Source organism: Zootoca vivipara, chromosome 4 (genome assembly GCF_965207765.1).
Source record: "Zootoca vivipara chromosome 4, rZooViv2.hap1.1, whole genome shotgun sequence".
In the NCBI taxonomy this organism is placed as follows: domain Eukaryota; kingdom Metazoa; phylum Chordata; class Lepidosauria; order Squamata; family Lacertidae; genus Zootoca; species Zootoca vivipara.
Window position 1 is genome coordinate 58,700,031 of NC_142587.1, and position 18,724 is coordinate 58,718,754.

The following is an 18,724-nucleotide window of genomic DNA, read 5'->3' on the forward strand; positions in this document are numbered from 1 at the left end:
GAGGAAAATGGTACCCTTTATCTCTGGTCTGCACTATCTCATTTAATGAGTAAAAAAAAAAGCATCTATTTTCCATTTCCCCTAAGCTTTTGCCTTCTGTTCCTCATGCTTCATTTCAAAATCCATTTGGACAACTGTTAAGTATATTAAACCTATCCCCATCTCCATTCATCTAACAATTCCACCATTCTTTGCTAGATCCCCCCTGAGTGGTTTCACTACAAATACCTGGTGTGGTGATGTGGGTATTCATACCCTTGCTCACCAATGAGGTTGACTACATTGCAATTTCTGCTGGAAAATAATTGGTGGACATAAATAATCAAGAAGGGAAAGATTTAATGGGGCAAAATCTGAGAAGTTAGGCTAGGCTGTAATTTTTTTAAAGGGGCATGGATAAACTAGGTATTGTTCCTCTCACAACTTGATGCAATGTACCACAAAAATACACTTGAATAATTAATGCAAATTGTGCATTATCACATGGACTGATAAGTAGCTGGTGGAAAGCTATAAATAGAGGGTAGTGATAGGCAGCAATATACACATTTGGAGAAAGATGTCAGTTGGTTTGATATAGAGATTTTGTTTGGGCTCTGTTTTATATAACATCTTCATTAATAATCTCCACAAGTGGGTAAACTGCATGCTAATTAAATTCACAGATGACACTAAGTAGAGAGGTGTTACAAACATAGGGTGACCAGATTTTCTAAGTGAAAAATCTAGACCACCTGTCATTGCAGGCACACAGAGCAAGTGGTGATTGAGGAAAGCCCACAAGCATTTGACAACTCTCGATGCGAAAGAAGGAAGGAAGGAAGAAAAAACAGGCATTCAGTTGCTAAAAAAAATGTTATTCTCCTTTCAGCACATTACCTTAGGGATTTATCATTACCACGAGGGCATGATGTGTTAAAAAAACCGTGTTTATTGTGGCTTGAAAATGGTTAATCATAAAATAAGTTTTCAAATGCATAGGATAAGCAAGGGTTCTTTTTTATATAAAAAGAAAGGGCTTGATGCAACTGTACTATTCCAACTTTGCAAAAGAGAGATAAGCACATGTAAATGCTCATAGGAATCATGTGAAGTGCTGAGTAATCTGAAATATTCAGCATGGATATTGTGATTGTATGGATTGGAGACATTTGTGTGTGTCTCCCTTTGTGGAATGTTGTGTATGGCTCTTTTCCATGTGAGTAAAAATGTACATTCAGTGGCATTGCAGTGAAAGTTTCAACAATATTACAGAAAGAACCAGAAAATGAAGTCATAGAGTTGTAGTCAATGCTGCTGTTCTGCTTATGCAGAATTCCACTTGCATAACTGAACTTCCCTTTCCTTTCACCTGCAGCTCTCTGGAGAATTTTTTTCAGGTGGGGGACTTTGTGGGGAGACGCTAAGAAGGGAAAACCACATTGCATGAGTGCAATTCCATTTGCACAGTGTAGGGTGAAAGCCCTTGCCTTGGAAACATGTACAATTCTGCTGTGTGTTAGAAAGTGTTCACCCCTTAAAGCTAAGAACTTGAAATATTGAACTTATGTTAGGGAACATACAACTGATAATATAGTAATATGTATAGAGAAATCAGATCAAGTTATAAGTGATTAGATTAGTTGTTTTTTAATTAAAAACTTATTTGTACAATATTGGAATAAGAGAGGATATGGAACATTTGCTAGGTTATTCAAGTACTGTCATATCACAGCAGTGTGACAGAATAGAGATATAATGTGTCCACTAGTTATATAATAGTTGCCTAAATTGTAAAACATATTGAAGATTGGGTTGGCTTTTCCTGATTCTCCTCTCTATTTAAATGCAGAACTTTATATAATCAAACCTAAGTATAGTTTTCTCCAAAACCTTGCAGCTAACCCTCATTTGTTAGGTGTTTGGTCTGTTCCCCTGAATATATTTTGCAAGTTGCTTTTACAATATTCATTTCTGTGTATTACTTGATTATCTGTTCCCTGTATAAGTGATACAATTGTATTATAACATAATACAATTGATTTTCTTCTGGAACAATTTGCTACTGCAGGTTGCATATTACAGAATATTGAAAATGACTGTTATGTGATGAGCCATGAATGTGGATTCACGCTCTGTGTTTTATACTTTCACCCAAAGTTTGAGGCATTATTGTCATTATTTTAGATTTTAATTGTAACATATAAACATTTAAAATTTTAAACTGTTTTATTTCTCACTGCCTTGAAAGGGGAGTAATTTGACAGATTACCCTGAACCTGTGGGTTAATCAGGACCAGGAGGACATAGCATTTTAACTGTATTTTTATTGCTTCTTTTGTTTCTTCTATTTTAATTTATTCTATGGAATTCAAATTGTAACACAATAAAGCAAAATACAGTGTTGGGGGGGGAAGGGAATGAGAGAGAGAGTAGCAATAAGAATACAGTTAAAAATCATATAGCATAGCACAGTTCCTACAACAGGCAGAAAAATCATTAAGTGGTCCGACAGTTTTCAAGAGGGGTTTAAAATATTTGGGAACTACTGGTATAAAAGACCAATTTTTAGGGGAAATATTTGCTGACACTGATCAATATTGATCCGAAACTAGTTTAGTTATACAAACAATATAAAGTTGGGCATATGTCCTCCAATGTTTTTATTGCTGCACCCTTTCATATTTCAAATGAGCTGCTATCATGTTAACTTTCAGTTATTGTTCTGAAGAAATATTATGCAGCTAGCCAATTAGTGATGGACAAAATGGCCTTCATGCATCGCCATGTTTGTAACAAGAAGGGCAACAGTGGAAGTCACGTTCCTATTGAGAACGTTCTGTAGGCCACTGCTAGGCCATGATTAGCCTGACTGTGGAAGACAATTGTAGAGGCATCTGCTCAGTTAATTTTGAGAGAAAATTTACCAGATGGAGGCTGAAGATTTAAGTGATTAGAAGGTAGTAGATTGGAATACAAATTGGATTAAAAGAAATTAGATTGATATAAATCGAATTGAGTCACAACAGTTTGTGTTCTTCGTACCAAGGGGCAGTGGATTATGGGAGAAGCAGATGCTCCAATGAGATAGGAATTAATGTGGCTTTGACAGTCCATCTGGGAAGGCCTCACTATCGAGTACATCCCTAATCTCTCTCTCCATTTATCAATGCCATAATGTTAATTAGTACTTCATTCATTAAGTTACTTCAGAGGGGGGGGGAATCTCACCCCTAGTCTCCCTCTGCTTGAGTATTTGTAATTGTGCCAGGAAACAGCAACCTCTCTCTAGCTGAACTAGCTACTGTTGACTCTTATGTTAGACCCATGTAGTTTTCTTCAAGCATGTGACTCCTTTTGGCACAGAGGAAATTTACTAGGCTTTGTTTTGCAATAAATTTCTCTTCATAAATCCAGCTGCGTAGTTATTTGAAGTCCTGTCTTGATCCCTAAAGCATGTCAATCCCGAGCTACTACTAACAACCACCCCCCTTTCTACCATTTTAATAAGGTTCTGTATATACTCTACTGTATATAGTTGAATAATATGTTGTTTTATGGCCAAGATGTAGCAATCACATTAATGATGAGAGGCAGGTTCTTCCCTGAGGGGGTGAAAGGGGGAGCAAAAAAGATTTGTGCATGTGCATGAACACACTGTTGGAGAGTTATATTTACTGCACCTGAAATTCATGACTGATGTTTGCACTGGTCTGCCCTAATTCTGTAGACTAGGACTAACATAAGCATAGCTGAGTTTCTGATGTATTCTTTCATCTAAGCAGTATGCTGCAGGACAAATACTTGCTTTTAGAGAGCCTTAGAATCAGCCAGTTGGATAACTGTGAGCACTTGAAAGTAAAAACATGCCCTGAAAAAGAAGCCACAAATTTTGCCTTGATAGACAACTAGGTTTCTGCTTGAGATTTTCTACGAGCTAAAACAGTGTGCTGAAAAGAGCAGCACTTTTTAGAGGCTTTAGTGGTTAGAAAATGTACACACACACACACACACACACACACACACACACACACAGTGCATTTTACAGTCAAAGCTCTGTGTTCTTGAGTAAGATAGATATGACAAACAGTTGCATGCTAGTGCTTCAGTTTCAATAAGAGGCTGAATGGTGCATTCTTCTCAAATGTTTTCAAGATTCATCTCTCCTTCTCTTGGGGCACCTCAGATAAAAAAAAGCCAGACTCTGGCTTGTCATGTTTTCCAAACATGTTTTTCCAAGCTTAATGTTTGTTTTCCACAAGCAAACCACACATGGTAATCAAGGTTTTCCACTCACTGTTCGTGTGGAGGCAACAAAATGTGAGCCTAGGTTTGGACAACATAATAAGCTAGGCTTGCGCGACCTATGGTTTAATGCAACTTGTAAACTTCACCAATGTGTGAGCAATGTGAATAAAGAGTCATTCATTTTCCCATTAATGCATATTGAATTAAGCTCATATCACAATGAAATTACATATGGAATGTGGACAATGCAAAATGAAATATTCTCTAATCTTTTACTACATTCCTTCATTGATAAATCATAAACAGGCTCTTGAGAAGGAGAATAAAATTACCTCTGTCATTATATAGTATGGCTTTACTTTAATTCTGAAATTTTACCTTTTGAAAGTTCAAATTAGTATCTTTTATTTGGTTAAGATAGTGCCAGTGTGTTAAAATAAAGAATATTGGTCAAAAGTGCTCCCATATTTTTGAAGACCTGCAGGACTATCTTAATCTTGTTTGAGACAATGATCTGCCATCATCATTGATCCCCTTAGCTTCAGTTGCATGCAACATATGTGAATTGTGAAAAGTTTAAATATTGTTATTTTATTTGGGGGCAGAAACAGACAGCATGCATTATGCTTACTGAAAATATGCAGTCAATTAATGTTTATGACCTGAAATGGTACCATCTGTTTCCTCAGCCTATCCCTTTTGCTTTACTACTACTTTTAGATCTTATTCACAGATTTATTGCCATGGTGGTAAACAACATGAAGACTGCTTTCCTAGTCTGTCACCTTTCATTCCTGTGTCCTTGTGCAGTGCTGCTCATGGTGGAACAAAATGGATTAAATAAATCACACCATGGGTAAAAGCTTTTAAAGGAAGCTTTGTCATAGCTGTACACTGAAGCATTATACAATTTCTGCTTTGTGATGGCATTGTGGTGTACATTAATGGAAGCAGAAAAGATATTAAGTCAATTAAAAATTAAGAAAAAAAACATTGACCTAGAAGATGTATGAAATGGTGTCACCTTTTGAACAGAACAAACAAGATACTAGGCTTAGAAAAAAGAAATGTTATACATAGCATGCTATATAAGTAAGATTATTGTCATTCTTCAGAGAAATCTGATGTGCTTAGTGAAATAGAAATTGTAACCTGGAACATTCATCAAAAACTCCAGGGAGACACTATACTAGTGCTTTCAAATTGAAGTTATTACATGTGACATTCCTGGTATCTGCCAACCTTGACTGTAACTCAATGAAGCAGGAGAGCTGAGGAAAAATCAGTAAGTACTGTCTAAACAAGTGCCAAGAGTTGGCATAGTGAATCAGTGTGTGTGTTCTGTCATCAGGCCCAAGGGCATTCCATTTATTCCTGATGGCAGAAATGAGTGTTAAGAGTTGAGCATTACAGGCCAAAAGAATAAATAACTGGGTTTATATTGAACAGGCAGTGGTGGGAGGGCGTATTCAGCAAGAAAGAATCACCTTGACTGTGAAAAGAGAAGAAGAAGGATGGTGGTTCCAGACTGAATAAAGAAATGCAGTACTTGTTACCCCAGGTCCTGGCTCCTGAGGAAGCTGGCAATATTGGCTTGTCATCATAGCAACATCAGAAATGATTAAAGGTGATATCATTCAGCATTCTGATTCCCACAATCACCACATAGAGTTTTCTGGGAAGCACAGAACCAGCACATGAAGGCAGTTTTACTGTAGCAAAAAACATGAGAGTTTTCTCTGAATCACATACAGAACTATATCTAGAAATCTCTTTGTAATGCTAATGATATTTTTAAATAGTGGCATCAGATGAGCATTCTGCCAGATACTGAATGGGATCTGTAATCTGAGCTAATTTAGGCATAAATATGATTCACAGTAAAGTTGTAGTGCCTCCATATTAGAGATGCACTCATTGTTGAGCACTGTCAAATACTCAAAAGTTACTTTATATCTTCCTGAACTATATACTGTCTTCTACCTAGCACACTATTGTCTTTACTAATATGTAACAGTTGGTTACATATTGAGCGCACAAGGAGAAGGGCACGACAGAGGATGAGCTGGTTGGACAGTGTTCTCGAAGCTACGAACATGAGTCTGACCAAACTGCGGGAGACAGTGGAAGACAGGAGTGCCTGGAATGCTCTAGTCCATGGGGTCACAAAGAGTTGGACACGACTAAATGACTAAACAACAACAGTTGGTTCTTTTGACTAGAAAATGCATTACTGTGATAGTGACTTTCAGTGTTGGGAAAAATATTCAGCTCTTAACTCCAATACTTTGCTGATATCAACTTAACACTTAGCACCCCTGCTTCTACAGTTTTCCACAGTAGAGTTCACTGTGTAGATTCCTGTTCCATAAGTGTATTGTTTCACTGGTACTCAGCGTTTCATTGGTTGGTTCCCTATCATAAGGTATACTTTCCAGAAGTATAGCCATTATTTAATGTCTTTCATCTGGACATGTGAAGTGTGACATTTGAAAAGTTGACTTTTGATAATACATATCCATACAGTTAACTTTGGATAAGACATATGTTTTATCCATGAAAATTTCACATGTGGAATTCACCACTTGATGCTGTAGCCAGTGCATGATGAATGTGCCATTCTGAAAAGAACCATTCAGGTAACTTTATTACCTGCTTGTGTGATTTACCAGTTAATTTAAAAATCAGTTATTTACATTTATTTAAAGTTGAACTGCTATTTTCAATAGGATTTACTGCCAGGTAAGTGGGTATAGGTTTACAGCTTAACTATATCCTGCTACATTAGTAAAACAGGGCAGCAAACATACACAACAAAACCAAAACACTCCAGTTCAGCATGCAACATCAGTGTGAAAGAGGCATATTTGAAAGATATGTTGATGTTGATTTCAAGTGAAAACTGTCTACTTTGGTTGCATGTGGCTTTTATTGTTGGAAGGAAACATAGTAGTTTCACCCTGAAGGCAAGCCATCTGCTACCTTTGGATACAAAATGGAACAAAAAGGCATCTTCAAGTTTATTTCCCCCCCTCAGGTTTGGAGCAGGAAGGAAAGAGTTGGCATGGAAGAAGGCTCTTATCAGTAAAAGTGTTTACATGAGGATGGGGATGGAGAGATTCACATTTTTAATTTGTAACAACATTCAGTTGATGAATTTCTGCATTAATGAATTGAAGTTTGAATGAAGTGTGTATAATAATAATAATAATAATAATAATAATAATAATAAAATTTATTATTTATACCCCGCCCATCTGGCTGGGTTTTCCCAGCCACTCTGGGCGGCTTCCAAAGAAATATTAAAATACACTAATTTCTTAAAGATTAAAAGCTTCCCTAAACAGGGCTGCCTTCAGGTGTCCTCCAAAAGTCTGGTAGTTGTTTTTCTTTTTGACATCTGGTGGGAGGGTGTTCCACAGGGCGGGTGCCACTACCGAGAAGGCCCTCTGCCTGGTTCCCTGTAACTTGGCGAGGGAACCGCCAGAAGTCCCTCGGCACTGGACCTCAGTGTCCGGGCAGAGCGATGGAGACGCTCCTTCAGGTATACTGGACCGAGGCCGTTTGTTATGTATGTTAGTAGGGCCTCTCTTGCACATGCAAATTTGCTCCTCCCTATACCTTAGAGCAGGCACTCCCAAACTTTGACCCTCCAGATGTTTTGGACTACAGTTCCCATCATCCCCGACCACTGGTCCTGTTAGCTAGGGATCATGGGAGTTGTAGGCCAAAACATCTGGATGGCCACAGTTTGGGGATGCCTGCCTTAGAGCCTGCTGTGTTCGTGGGAGACTGGGAGCCCACTGGCTCTGGTGATGCGTCTTGCTGCTTTGGTTCCTGTGCACCGAGACCCATCCCCTCGCCATTCTCCATCACCGTGAGAATTTCCTTCTCCATCCCCTACTTGCCCTGGTGCCCTAGCCCCGGCTCACTAAGATCCCCTTCCTCCTCGCCGCTGTCCTGCCAGTTCATTACATCAGTGTAGGCTGTTTTTTTCAGAACTCAACCTATGAGAAGAAAAGGTATATTTGTATTGACCAGACTGGCAGCATTTTCCAACTGTAACGACTACTCTAAACATGCAATATCAGTTCTCATATAGCTCATAAGATTTTTTATGATGCTGTATGGATTGCACATATATTAGTAATCAGCCCAGGGAACTTTGGTGAATGGGTTGTCTAGAATCGGTATGTATGAATGAATAAGTACTATTTCTCCCAAAACTGTTACAGCCACTCAGAAAACATTAATTTTAGCCTTGATGCGACAAGTGGGCATGCCTTAAGTCTATTTCTAGATGTTTGAGCCAATCTGCCCTTGTGATTAAGTATAATTGAATCTAATTATATTTTAGAAAAATATGTGAAGTTATGGTCACATTAACTTGCTTTTTGTTATTGCTGTTAAGATGTATTGGACCTCTGGTTTCCAGAAGATGTCACCAATAAGGAAGCTTAATAAACCAAAGTTTTATCAAATAAATTGGAAATGCATGAAGGTTTTTAAAAGCAGTTTATTAGAATGAATAAAATGGTTACCTTTTCTCTCTGATACAGGTTAAGTATTTGAATTGGCATGATGCACAGCCACTTGCAATGCTTTTTAGTATACATTTAACAAAAAATAATGTGTTTGAGTTTCCGTAAATGAAATATGCAATGAGAACAGTTTACATAGTTCACATTTCAGGCTGCAAGAGTAAGTTATAAATAAGTGTTAAAACATAACAATTTATTTTTGCCATTCATGTGTAATCTCACTGCTTTTGTGTATAAGTGCAGATTCTTGCTTGTATAGCAAATGAGTGTGGTGGGTTGTTTTTTAGTATCCTGCAAAAGTGTGATAACAGTGCTGCAAATTTCATTCCTTTCAAAATAAGAGTCTTGATAGAGAGTTGGTTAGCAACAGCTAGGGTGTGCATATCAAGTTAATGCACCTTACAATAAGCTTGATGATTAGGCTAGCCCATAGTCCGCAAGGATATATGAACAATACATATTTCAAATATCAGTAAAAAATGTGATTCTTAGTTGAAGTCACTTAAAATATTCCTAGCATTATTCAGAAAACAGAGTCCAATACCAAATATTTATTAGAAATAATATAGTAGTATCTGAGACCACCACTTATTCCTAGTCTCTGATGTTTGGGAGAGACTGCTATGAAGTTGCTGTCTAGTTTCTATCATGTATTAGTTACAGGGATATGTGAGGAAATAGACTATAAAGAGGGTTGCTGGGGAAAGTGGGTTGTATAATTAATAATGAGAACAGCTAGTGATTGTTTGCTTTGTATATAGTTTTCCCTATTCACAAATATATACACAAATTTGTTGTTTTATACCTGTGAGCAACTTTCTGACCTTGAGGCATTTGTGTATGATTGTATCAATGTGGCAAATTAGTGCAGTCCTGAGCACAGCTACAGTAATACCTCCGCAAATGTCCGCTTTGTCTAGGGTCCATTCCGGGGAACGTCTGTGGCAAACCCGGAAGTATTGAAATGGGTTACTTTTGGGGTTTGCTGCATGCGCAGAAGTGCAAACCACTCTGTGCGCAAACGCAGCGCTTTGCCCTGCGTTCTTTTCGGCTAGTAGCCAGAGCTCTGGAACAGATCCTGGCCGCAAAACGAGGTACGACTGTATTCAGATGTCAGACATGTTGAATTCTGTGGTACTTACTCCCATGAAAGTGTTTGCAGGCCAGATTTTCAGCCTTAAATATTCTTGAAAGCATCTGTTTTATTTCTAGTGTAGAAATGCTTTAGAGAAAATAGTGAGTTTTTAAAAATAACTTGCTAATGATTTTCCTTTCTTGCACTTTGTCACTAGGATCTCGTCTTCGCCAGGAGGACTTTCCACCTCGAATTGTAGAGCATCCGTCAGATGTAATCGTTTCTAAAGGAGAGCCAACGACTCTGAACTGCAAAGCTGAAGGAAGGCCAACTCCCACTATTGAGTGGTATAAAGATGGAGAGCGTGTGGAGACTGACAAAGATGATCCCCGCTCACACCGCATGCTGCTCCCTAGTGGATCTTTATTTTTCTTACGAATTGTACATGGACGCAGGAGTAAACCAGATGAAGGAAGTTATGTATGTGTTGCAAGGAACTATCTAGGAGAAGCTGTGAGTCGTAATGCTTCGCTGGAAGTAGCACGTAAGTAACCCCTACACTATATTAATGTCATGAGATAATGTGTAGTTACTTTGATTCACAAAAGAAATAAGGACATTTTCCATTAAGCATTCCTATATACTTTAATCTGTTAAATCTGAATTACCCATAAATTATGTGGGAATGCTGAAAAGAAGTGTGCCTATTACTTAGTCTTTTATATGCACATGTATTCAGTGCAGTGGTCATACAAATGTACAATTGGCACTAAGATATGTTGTGGTTCATGTAATCATGAATGGTGCCTTCAAGTATAATGTCCTTTTGAATTTGGCTTTGTTGCGCCTAATGTCAAAATATAGCTGTCATTTTATATATGCATCACTGCCTATTTATTTCTTTTTATCAAGACATCTTGTCAAGTTTTCCCATGTATTGTTGGAAATTTCAGAGCCTTCATATGCTCATACTATATTCAGTACATTGTGCGTGTGGCATGTGACAATATATAAGCAGTCGCTTTTTAAAAAGTTGACACTGAAGGCATCTATGGTGTTTTTGATAACCACTGTTTGCACCGAGTAGAATTGACTTTAGGTTTTTTTTAATCTGTTTCCTCTATTGATTATGTGCATTATCCAGCCAAGGTTAAGAACCTAATTGTAAAGGAAGAATTAAGCAGAGAGGATTTTCAGTATGTACCTTGGAATAGATTTTGACTTATGTGAGATGTTGAGTAACATAAAATTCTCAGATTATCAGGCGATTGCTGGGATAAAAATAGCATTTTTATTTAAAGTGTGTGAAATTTATTCTTGTCAGCCTTGGTGATTTTTGTCTATCTGTGTGGTAGACTTGTATTAGTCTACATATATAAGCAGTCTACACACACACACACACACACACACACACACACACGAAAAGAAGTATGCCTATATAAGCAGTTAGTTCATAAGTTGTGAGTGTTGTCATATTGTCAATTCATTGATTAAAGGGGATCATATCTTTCTATTAAGCATTCCTATATATTTTAATCTGTTGAATTTGAATTACCCATGAATTATGTGGGAATGCTGAAAAGAAGTGCTTATATATGTAGTACTTAGTCTTTTATATGCACATGTATTCAGTGCAGTGGCCATACAAGATCATATCTTTATTGCTTCATTTCATCAATATCTTGGCCACCATTAGGGTGCATATAATCCTTTTTCATTGTCCCATTGTTAACGTCTATGCAGTAGGTGCTCCACTGGACTTATACAGTCTAGCACTTTCTGCCGAAATTTAGTTTAGAACATTGTACGAACATGTGTTGCAAAGAGGCACTGTCCTTGCCACATCTCCAGCACAGAGCTACCTTAGTCCTTTTTTATACAAACGTAAAGGAGTCAAGTAAATCCTGATTATTATTTTTTGTTGTGTAAATCTCAATTTAAGGTCCATTGATACCTTCCCCACTATCTAGGTAATATTGAAAGTTACACTTCTTTATTCCAGCCATTTCTTAGTCCGCATATGAAACTTATTGATCATTAATAAATATCTATAAATAAGTAACTACTGGCTCTTAAGTTTCAAATGAGTTATCAAATTGTTCCAATATATCAGGTGTCTCAAAAGCTGAGAGGGCTGCTGGCCCAAAATCACTTGCTAGAGGTTGTAACTGAAGATATTGCCATTGAGTTGCATCTGATAGAGGATATTAAAACATCATTGGTATAAAATTCATCTTCCTCATCAGTTGGTCCAAAGTCAACACACGTGCTTCCACCCAAATTTTCCATGTCACCATATCCTCCCCCCAATTTTTAGAGTAGGGTTTCCCCACAAAGTAAGTTTGGCATGTGAGAATGGATCAAATTTGTTTTTGATGGACAATATATTCCATATCCTTCTCAACCGACTTAGTTGTTTCCAGAGTCACCTGGGATTTCAAATATTTTGATCCTACTATTGTCTAACCTACTAAAGGTGTGTATATTCTAGGGTTGCCCACATCAGAAAATTAAGACCAAAAGTGGTTTCTTATATTTAGTACTTGTCAATAAATAGGCAGAGTGATATAGTTCCAAATTCGGAATTCCAAAACCACCTTCTTTAATTTGTAACTTCATTCTTTACAAGGATATACTCGGTATTGTTGATTCCCCCCAAACACTTTCTAAACAGGGAGTTTAACTTTTGGGAATATGATCTGTATATAAAAAGTGGGAATCCTCTCAAAATATAAATAAATATGGGAATTTTATTCATTTTGAGGGCATTCATCCTTCCCCAAAGGGTACCTTGTTGATATACATAAGAAGCACCGTTGATCACATTTTCTCACTACTCAATGATTACTAATTTATGAATTTAGATGATTGTAATAAATGGGTAGTGTAAAAGTTAAACATATCAATATATTATCACTATCATCATCGCCATCATCATCTTATAATTTTTAACTAAATTTGGTTTTACTCCATAAATTCATGTGTTAATAAACTAAGAATTATTTAGCTCTTTGATCTAGCCTTTCCTCACATGCCAGAAAAACTGCTTGTTTTTTGAAAACATAAAAGTATACTTTATTATATTGAATATCACTGATCTCTTCTTCAGAGACTGCTGTGAGTCTCCAGTTACAATATGTGCAATCTCCTGAGTTAAATTCTTAACCACTGCAGCTGGTGGTAGGTCATGCATGAACTGCAAGTCAGTTTTAAAAAAGTCCTTGGGGAGGAAAAAAAACCTGGGATTCACTGTAGACAAATAATAAAAAAACACACACCAAAGATCAGAGAACATGAAATCTAAGGCAAAAACTATAGAGAAGAGTTTTTGAAATGTGATCATGTACCATACTACATTACTTTACAGTTTTTATAGCTTTGAAGTTTCATAGTTTGCATTTACCAGTTAAACTCTTTGGGTCTTAAAGGTAAGATTCCTAGCTATTTAAATTGAGAGGCTGTTTGCCTTTCCTTTAAGATAAATGGTGGAATGTTTATGTTAAGATGTTCCATTAAGATTGATGGAATTGGGTTACAAACTTTCACAGATAACAGAGTGCTTCTATTGAAAACTTTGGTTTGGTTTCATGAAGGGTACCAGAATTTTTCCCATCCTCTTCATTGCAATGCCATGTACCACCTGTGAACATCCACACCACAACAGTGTCAGATGTGGCATAGGGAGCTGCATCAGCATAAATCAGGAGAAACCTTGTTTGAGTAGAAATGCCTTTCCACTCACACAAGATGTATTTGGACCCAAGCCATTGATTTTAGAATAAACGGAAATTTGCACATTTACTACATATATAGATTCAGATAAAATTTAGTAGTATACTAGATTAATTACCACTTTTGGAGGTAGAGTTACGGAGTCTGAAGTATTGTCTCTATCCTAGATACTTAAGAGAGAATTGACTAAAAAATAATTTATTTAAGGAATCTTTATAAATAATACAGGGTGCATGATTTGTGGTGCATGATTTTTTTCTACTGATTATAAATCACCCCACCTTCAGTTTTCATACAATTCAGACATTTTCTCATTCACCTGATATGCCCCCTCTCAACTAAAGCATGGTGGGCTGCCCTGAAATATTGGCTCAAGATCTCTGTCTTTGGCCTAGGGAAGGAGTTACTCCCACACCTAAACAAGGAGAAGTTTATCAGCTCATGGATGAAAACTATGGTCAGAAAAGCCACTTTGATTAGAATTCCACCTTCTCTCTTGTACCATCTGGGCTATGATACCACCCTTGAATCTTTGAGGCAATCACATATCACATAGCGATCTCCGATCTCAATCTCATGTTATCTGTGACCCGATAGCAGTAGGAATTCATTACAGGTACGATTTTCAGATACCTGCATATCTTAGAAATCTGTCTGTACCAACTTATCGGCATCTCTTTACCAAAGCCAGATTAAATGTATTTCCATCAGAAGTGCTAAATGGCAGACTGAGAGGCATCCCTTATCAAAATAGGCTCTCAGGGTGTCAATTGTATGAGGCATATCCTACTACATTGCGAGCAATATGAGCAAGCTAGGGATCTATTGATTAAACCCCTACTGGCAAATCGGCCGGGTAAATCTGAAGCCTACTATCTTCTGGGCGACAAGTCTAATGATATCACAGTGGCCATGGCAAAGTTTCTGTCGGTAGTCATACGTATAGAAGATCATCATACTTAAGACTAAACAAATATTGTCTTGGTCTCCCTCTTCCGGGGGTTGTCTGTATGAATCTGCATTTTATTCTGATTCTATGTTACGGGTTTTTGGACCACAATAAAGATTACATTCACCTGATATTTTTGGCTTGTTTTAAGCTTAATTTTGGATAAGCTTGTTCTGCAGTCCTATGTTTATATGTTTAGAAATAAATTCAATTGACCTCAACAGAACTTGCTCTGACGTACATGTACATATCATTGTAACCTTAATAAATAGTAAGTAGAATATGGGAAAAAATATCCTTAATTGACTGTTGGCGCTAAATAAATAATATGCTGCAAGGAAAGTAAAGAAAGGTTTGCTGGGAATAGTTACTAATTGAAAGAGAATGAATAAAACTAAAACTAGGCACAACAGACACATGTTTGAATTCCATGGCTATTAATCTCTTATTTTTTTAAGTACTGTAACATGGGGCCCCTAATGTAGATCAGGTCCAGGATGTAGCAGAGAGGGATTTTGTCCCTTTCCCCCATCTGAAGCTACCTGTCCCCAAAGCTTTATGCCCTATTTTCTTTATATGTTCAATAACTTGTAACTTATATGTTCAATATCTTGTAATAAAAGAAGGGTAAACTCCCTCAAGTTCTCCTCAGAGTGACTCAGAAATGAACAGATTTGTTTCTAGAACAAATTTGAAACCCATCAGTTTATCTCTCAAGCCAATCTGATGAAATGAAGAAACACCCTTCTGCACCCAAATCTCATCCCCCAAAGTACTCCCAATGGTAAACCGCTTTTTCAGTCATAATGCACTGCACAGCATGTTCTACCACAGCGAAGAAAGGGAAAGAAGAAAGCTGATACCCTACTGGCAGCACAAGAGGGTTGTTCTGGTTCTTTGAGAGCTGCTAAGGAAGGGGAAAATCAATCTAGGAACTTATTCCAGTTTGGAGATTAAAACAAGCCAAATAATGCATTCATTCAATTTATTTGCAAGCCACTTCTCCACAAAAAAGAATGCTCAAAGCAGATTCCAACAAAGAGAACAGGAATACATTTCAAATAAACACTGCAAAACAATTTCATAATAACACAGCAAAGCAGTAGCAAATATAGTAACAAACCAATAAGCCACATTCTGATACTGTACTATAAATATAACAAGATGACTTAAACAACATGCAGCTATTCTATAGCAAAAATAACAAGAGCTTCACAGTTTCACCTTAATCATAGAAATTCTCTTTCCATGATGTCGCTCATAGTCCCTCTTCTGTAGCAGTTTCTTATACAATTCCAACACCCTTCTCATGAGGAAATATAACATTGATCCATATGCAAGGACAACCCTGCCCCCCCTCCCGCTGTATAACAATTATCTTGTAGATGTATCACACCCTGGTAACAACATACAGTTGTATGTTCTGGTAGGATTCATGGGACCCTACAAATCATGAAGTCCACTTTTATTACAATTTGCTAGTGGTGCCTATTTTTCTTTTTTCATAATGTTTTGTGGCAAACATTTTGCATGTCCTTTTTAAAGTCATATCCACACTTTTGTATGGATTATTAAGTGCCCAGAACTGTCACAGGTAGGTAGCCGTGTTGGTCTGACGAAGTCGAAACAAAATAAAAAAATTCCTTCCAGTCAGTTATACTTCCATTTTAGTAATAGATCAAGTATCCCTGTGATTTTTTTTCTTTTAAAGTTTTACATATTCCTACTTGAAAGATTATTTTCAGTTTTAGGGAATAAAATCCTCCAATTTTCTTTTAAAGAATTTGCAATCTGTTTAGGAACAATCTGCATAAACCTTAATAAGGCTAGGACTTGTTCCAACCATTAACTGATATATAAGTACCTTTAATTTACTAAAATCCAGTTGAAACGATCATGAGACACAGTTTGAAGAAGGTGCAAAGGTAAGATTCATACCTGCACTTAGAGGAGAGAGAACATACTGTACCTAGGACCTAGCACTGGCTGAGACTGCCTCAGATCCAGAGCACTATCTCTAATCCAGGCGGAGTTGTTTCCAGTACTGTACTAGAGATAGCAGCTGTAGCCCCAGGTGTTAAATATGAGGCAGCCGCTTGATCTATCGACCACTGTAAGAGGGGGCTCTGGCCTAAATGAAAATTCATGAAAAATTGATGAAGCCCCCAGATTATTTTTTTCCCTTTTCTTTTTTCAGCACTGGGCCAGTGTAGTGAGGAGAGAGATTAAATGAGGTGTTGAATGCTTTAGTAGCAAGAAGGTTGTGGTTCAAAGGTCAAAAGTCATGAAAAAAACTGATCATATCCCTTCTACCCTTTCTTTTGGAACAAAACACAAGTCACTTATTCAGCAGGGCTTCACTACTTTTTTGTGTTTGCATACAGCATATTAAAAATCAGGATCAATGTATATAAATTCACTTTTTCCAGTAAAAAACGAGGCTTGATGCTGATAAAATAACAAACATATCCTTATTTTTAATTTAGTCAAGATACAAAATAATATAGCTAAAGGCTGTCTTTTGGCCACCATCTTTCAGGGTGCTTGCCTGATTTCATTTAAAGAGAGGAAATGGTCTTGCATTATTTATAGGTCACAGATTGCTGAAATAGCAAGCTCTAGACCACTCTCCAAACATAATGATCCTGTTTGCTTTAAAATCTAAAGTAAATTGATGCTTTTATCTGTCAGAATAAGAGATTATGGCATTTACTGAATTTAGCAAGGGCATCACTCTAAAACATGAACCATTTTTTTCACACAATATGTCTAATCTTGTTTCATGTCTCTCTAGTTTGTACCAATATAAGGATTAGATGGAAAGACCTACCATATTATAGACTAACCATCCTATAAGATTGCTGATGAAATTAAATTTGATCAAAGGTACCTAAAAATCTAAGTATTTTTAAAATAATAATAAAAATATAGTATAATTCATGTGGCAAAACCAAATCCAGTGTGTGTGTTTTTCAGATGCGGAAGTATAGATACTAGCTGGCTAGATGCAACAATTTTACATCTCTAAAAGACCATTAAAATCAAGGTTTCTCAAAGTATAAGTTAAAGCAGGAATTGTGGAAAGGAAGAAGTGATCTCATAAGACTCAACTTTATGCAAACCATATTATATTGAGTGGAGGTGAAGGAGCATGGGAAGTGAAGCTGAAAAGGGGTGAGATTGGAATATAGTAGATAACCTCCACGGAGTCAGTTAAGTAAATTCAATGAAGTTTCAAGTTTGGGAAGTGTAGATCTAATAAGTTTGTTGGAGTGGAGAATTTGATATGGTTAGAAATATTGCTTTTGGATCTGTTATTATTATCCCTTTTTACATGACCACATTTTTTTTTTTACCGAATGTGTAAGATTGCTTATGCCATACTTTGCAGTTACATTACTGCAACCCTTTTGCAGGAGGGACATAGCTTTGTGGCAGTGCAAAGACTTTCCATGCAGGAAATTCTTGATTCAGTTCCTAGCATCTCAGGTGATTTGTTTCTCTCCCCGCTCCACTTAAAAGATGTATATACTATCCTTCAGTAGAGTTTCCAGGACAGCATACATAACCAATATAAATTATTGCAATAGCACATTGAGAGACAGTGAGAGAGCATTATGATACAATAAAACTTTGTGAACTATTATTCATCACTGGGCTAAACATGCTTGAACTGGCCCCATTTCAATGTCAATGATTTTTGTTGAGAAATATTTTTTATTCTACTATATATTTTGGATTGTTTAATTTTTAACAATGTTTCAGATTACAGCAGATACATTTCCACCACATGCCAACTATGTATTTTCTGTAATGTTTGAAAGGCAGGAGGCACACTTGCAGACACATCCTCTTCACACTTTGTAGAGAAGGCATGGCTGACATGCTGTGTTAATTTCTACTTTTTGTACAGTTTGGAAAGCTACTGAAATTTACATATTCTTCTTGAGAGAGTATTTAAAGATAGGCATCTTATAGTGCATCTTATATCACTTTTATTCTAACAGTCTGATGTTGTATAGGTTGATTACTGTTGTTCTCTGTTCCTTGTACTTTTGGCATGCTCAGTATTTTTCTAATTTTAGTCAGTTGAGAAAACAGCATAGCCGATCAAGATAGCACATCATATTATTTAACACATTTGCATTTCCACACCTCTGTTCTCTCTGTGCTGCAAGTGCTATTTGAATATTAATTAAA

General features: G+C 36.9%; 1 protein-coding gene across 1 annotated transcript in view; it reads left to right on the forward strand.

The window, feature by feature from the left end:
* Positions 1–18,724, forward strand: part of ROBO2 (roundabout guidance receptor 2) — a 443,321-nt gene that overhangs the window by 26,281 nt on the left and 398,316 nt on the right. The window contains exon 2 of the mRNA XM_088667988.1: positions 10,061–10,387. Coding sequence (XP_088524114.1) covers positions 10,061–10,387 — 327 coding nt within the window. The remainder of the gene's footprint in view (positions 1–10,060; positions 10,388–18,724) is intronic.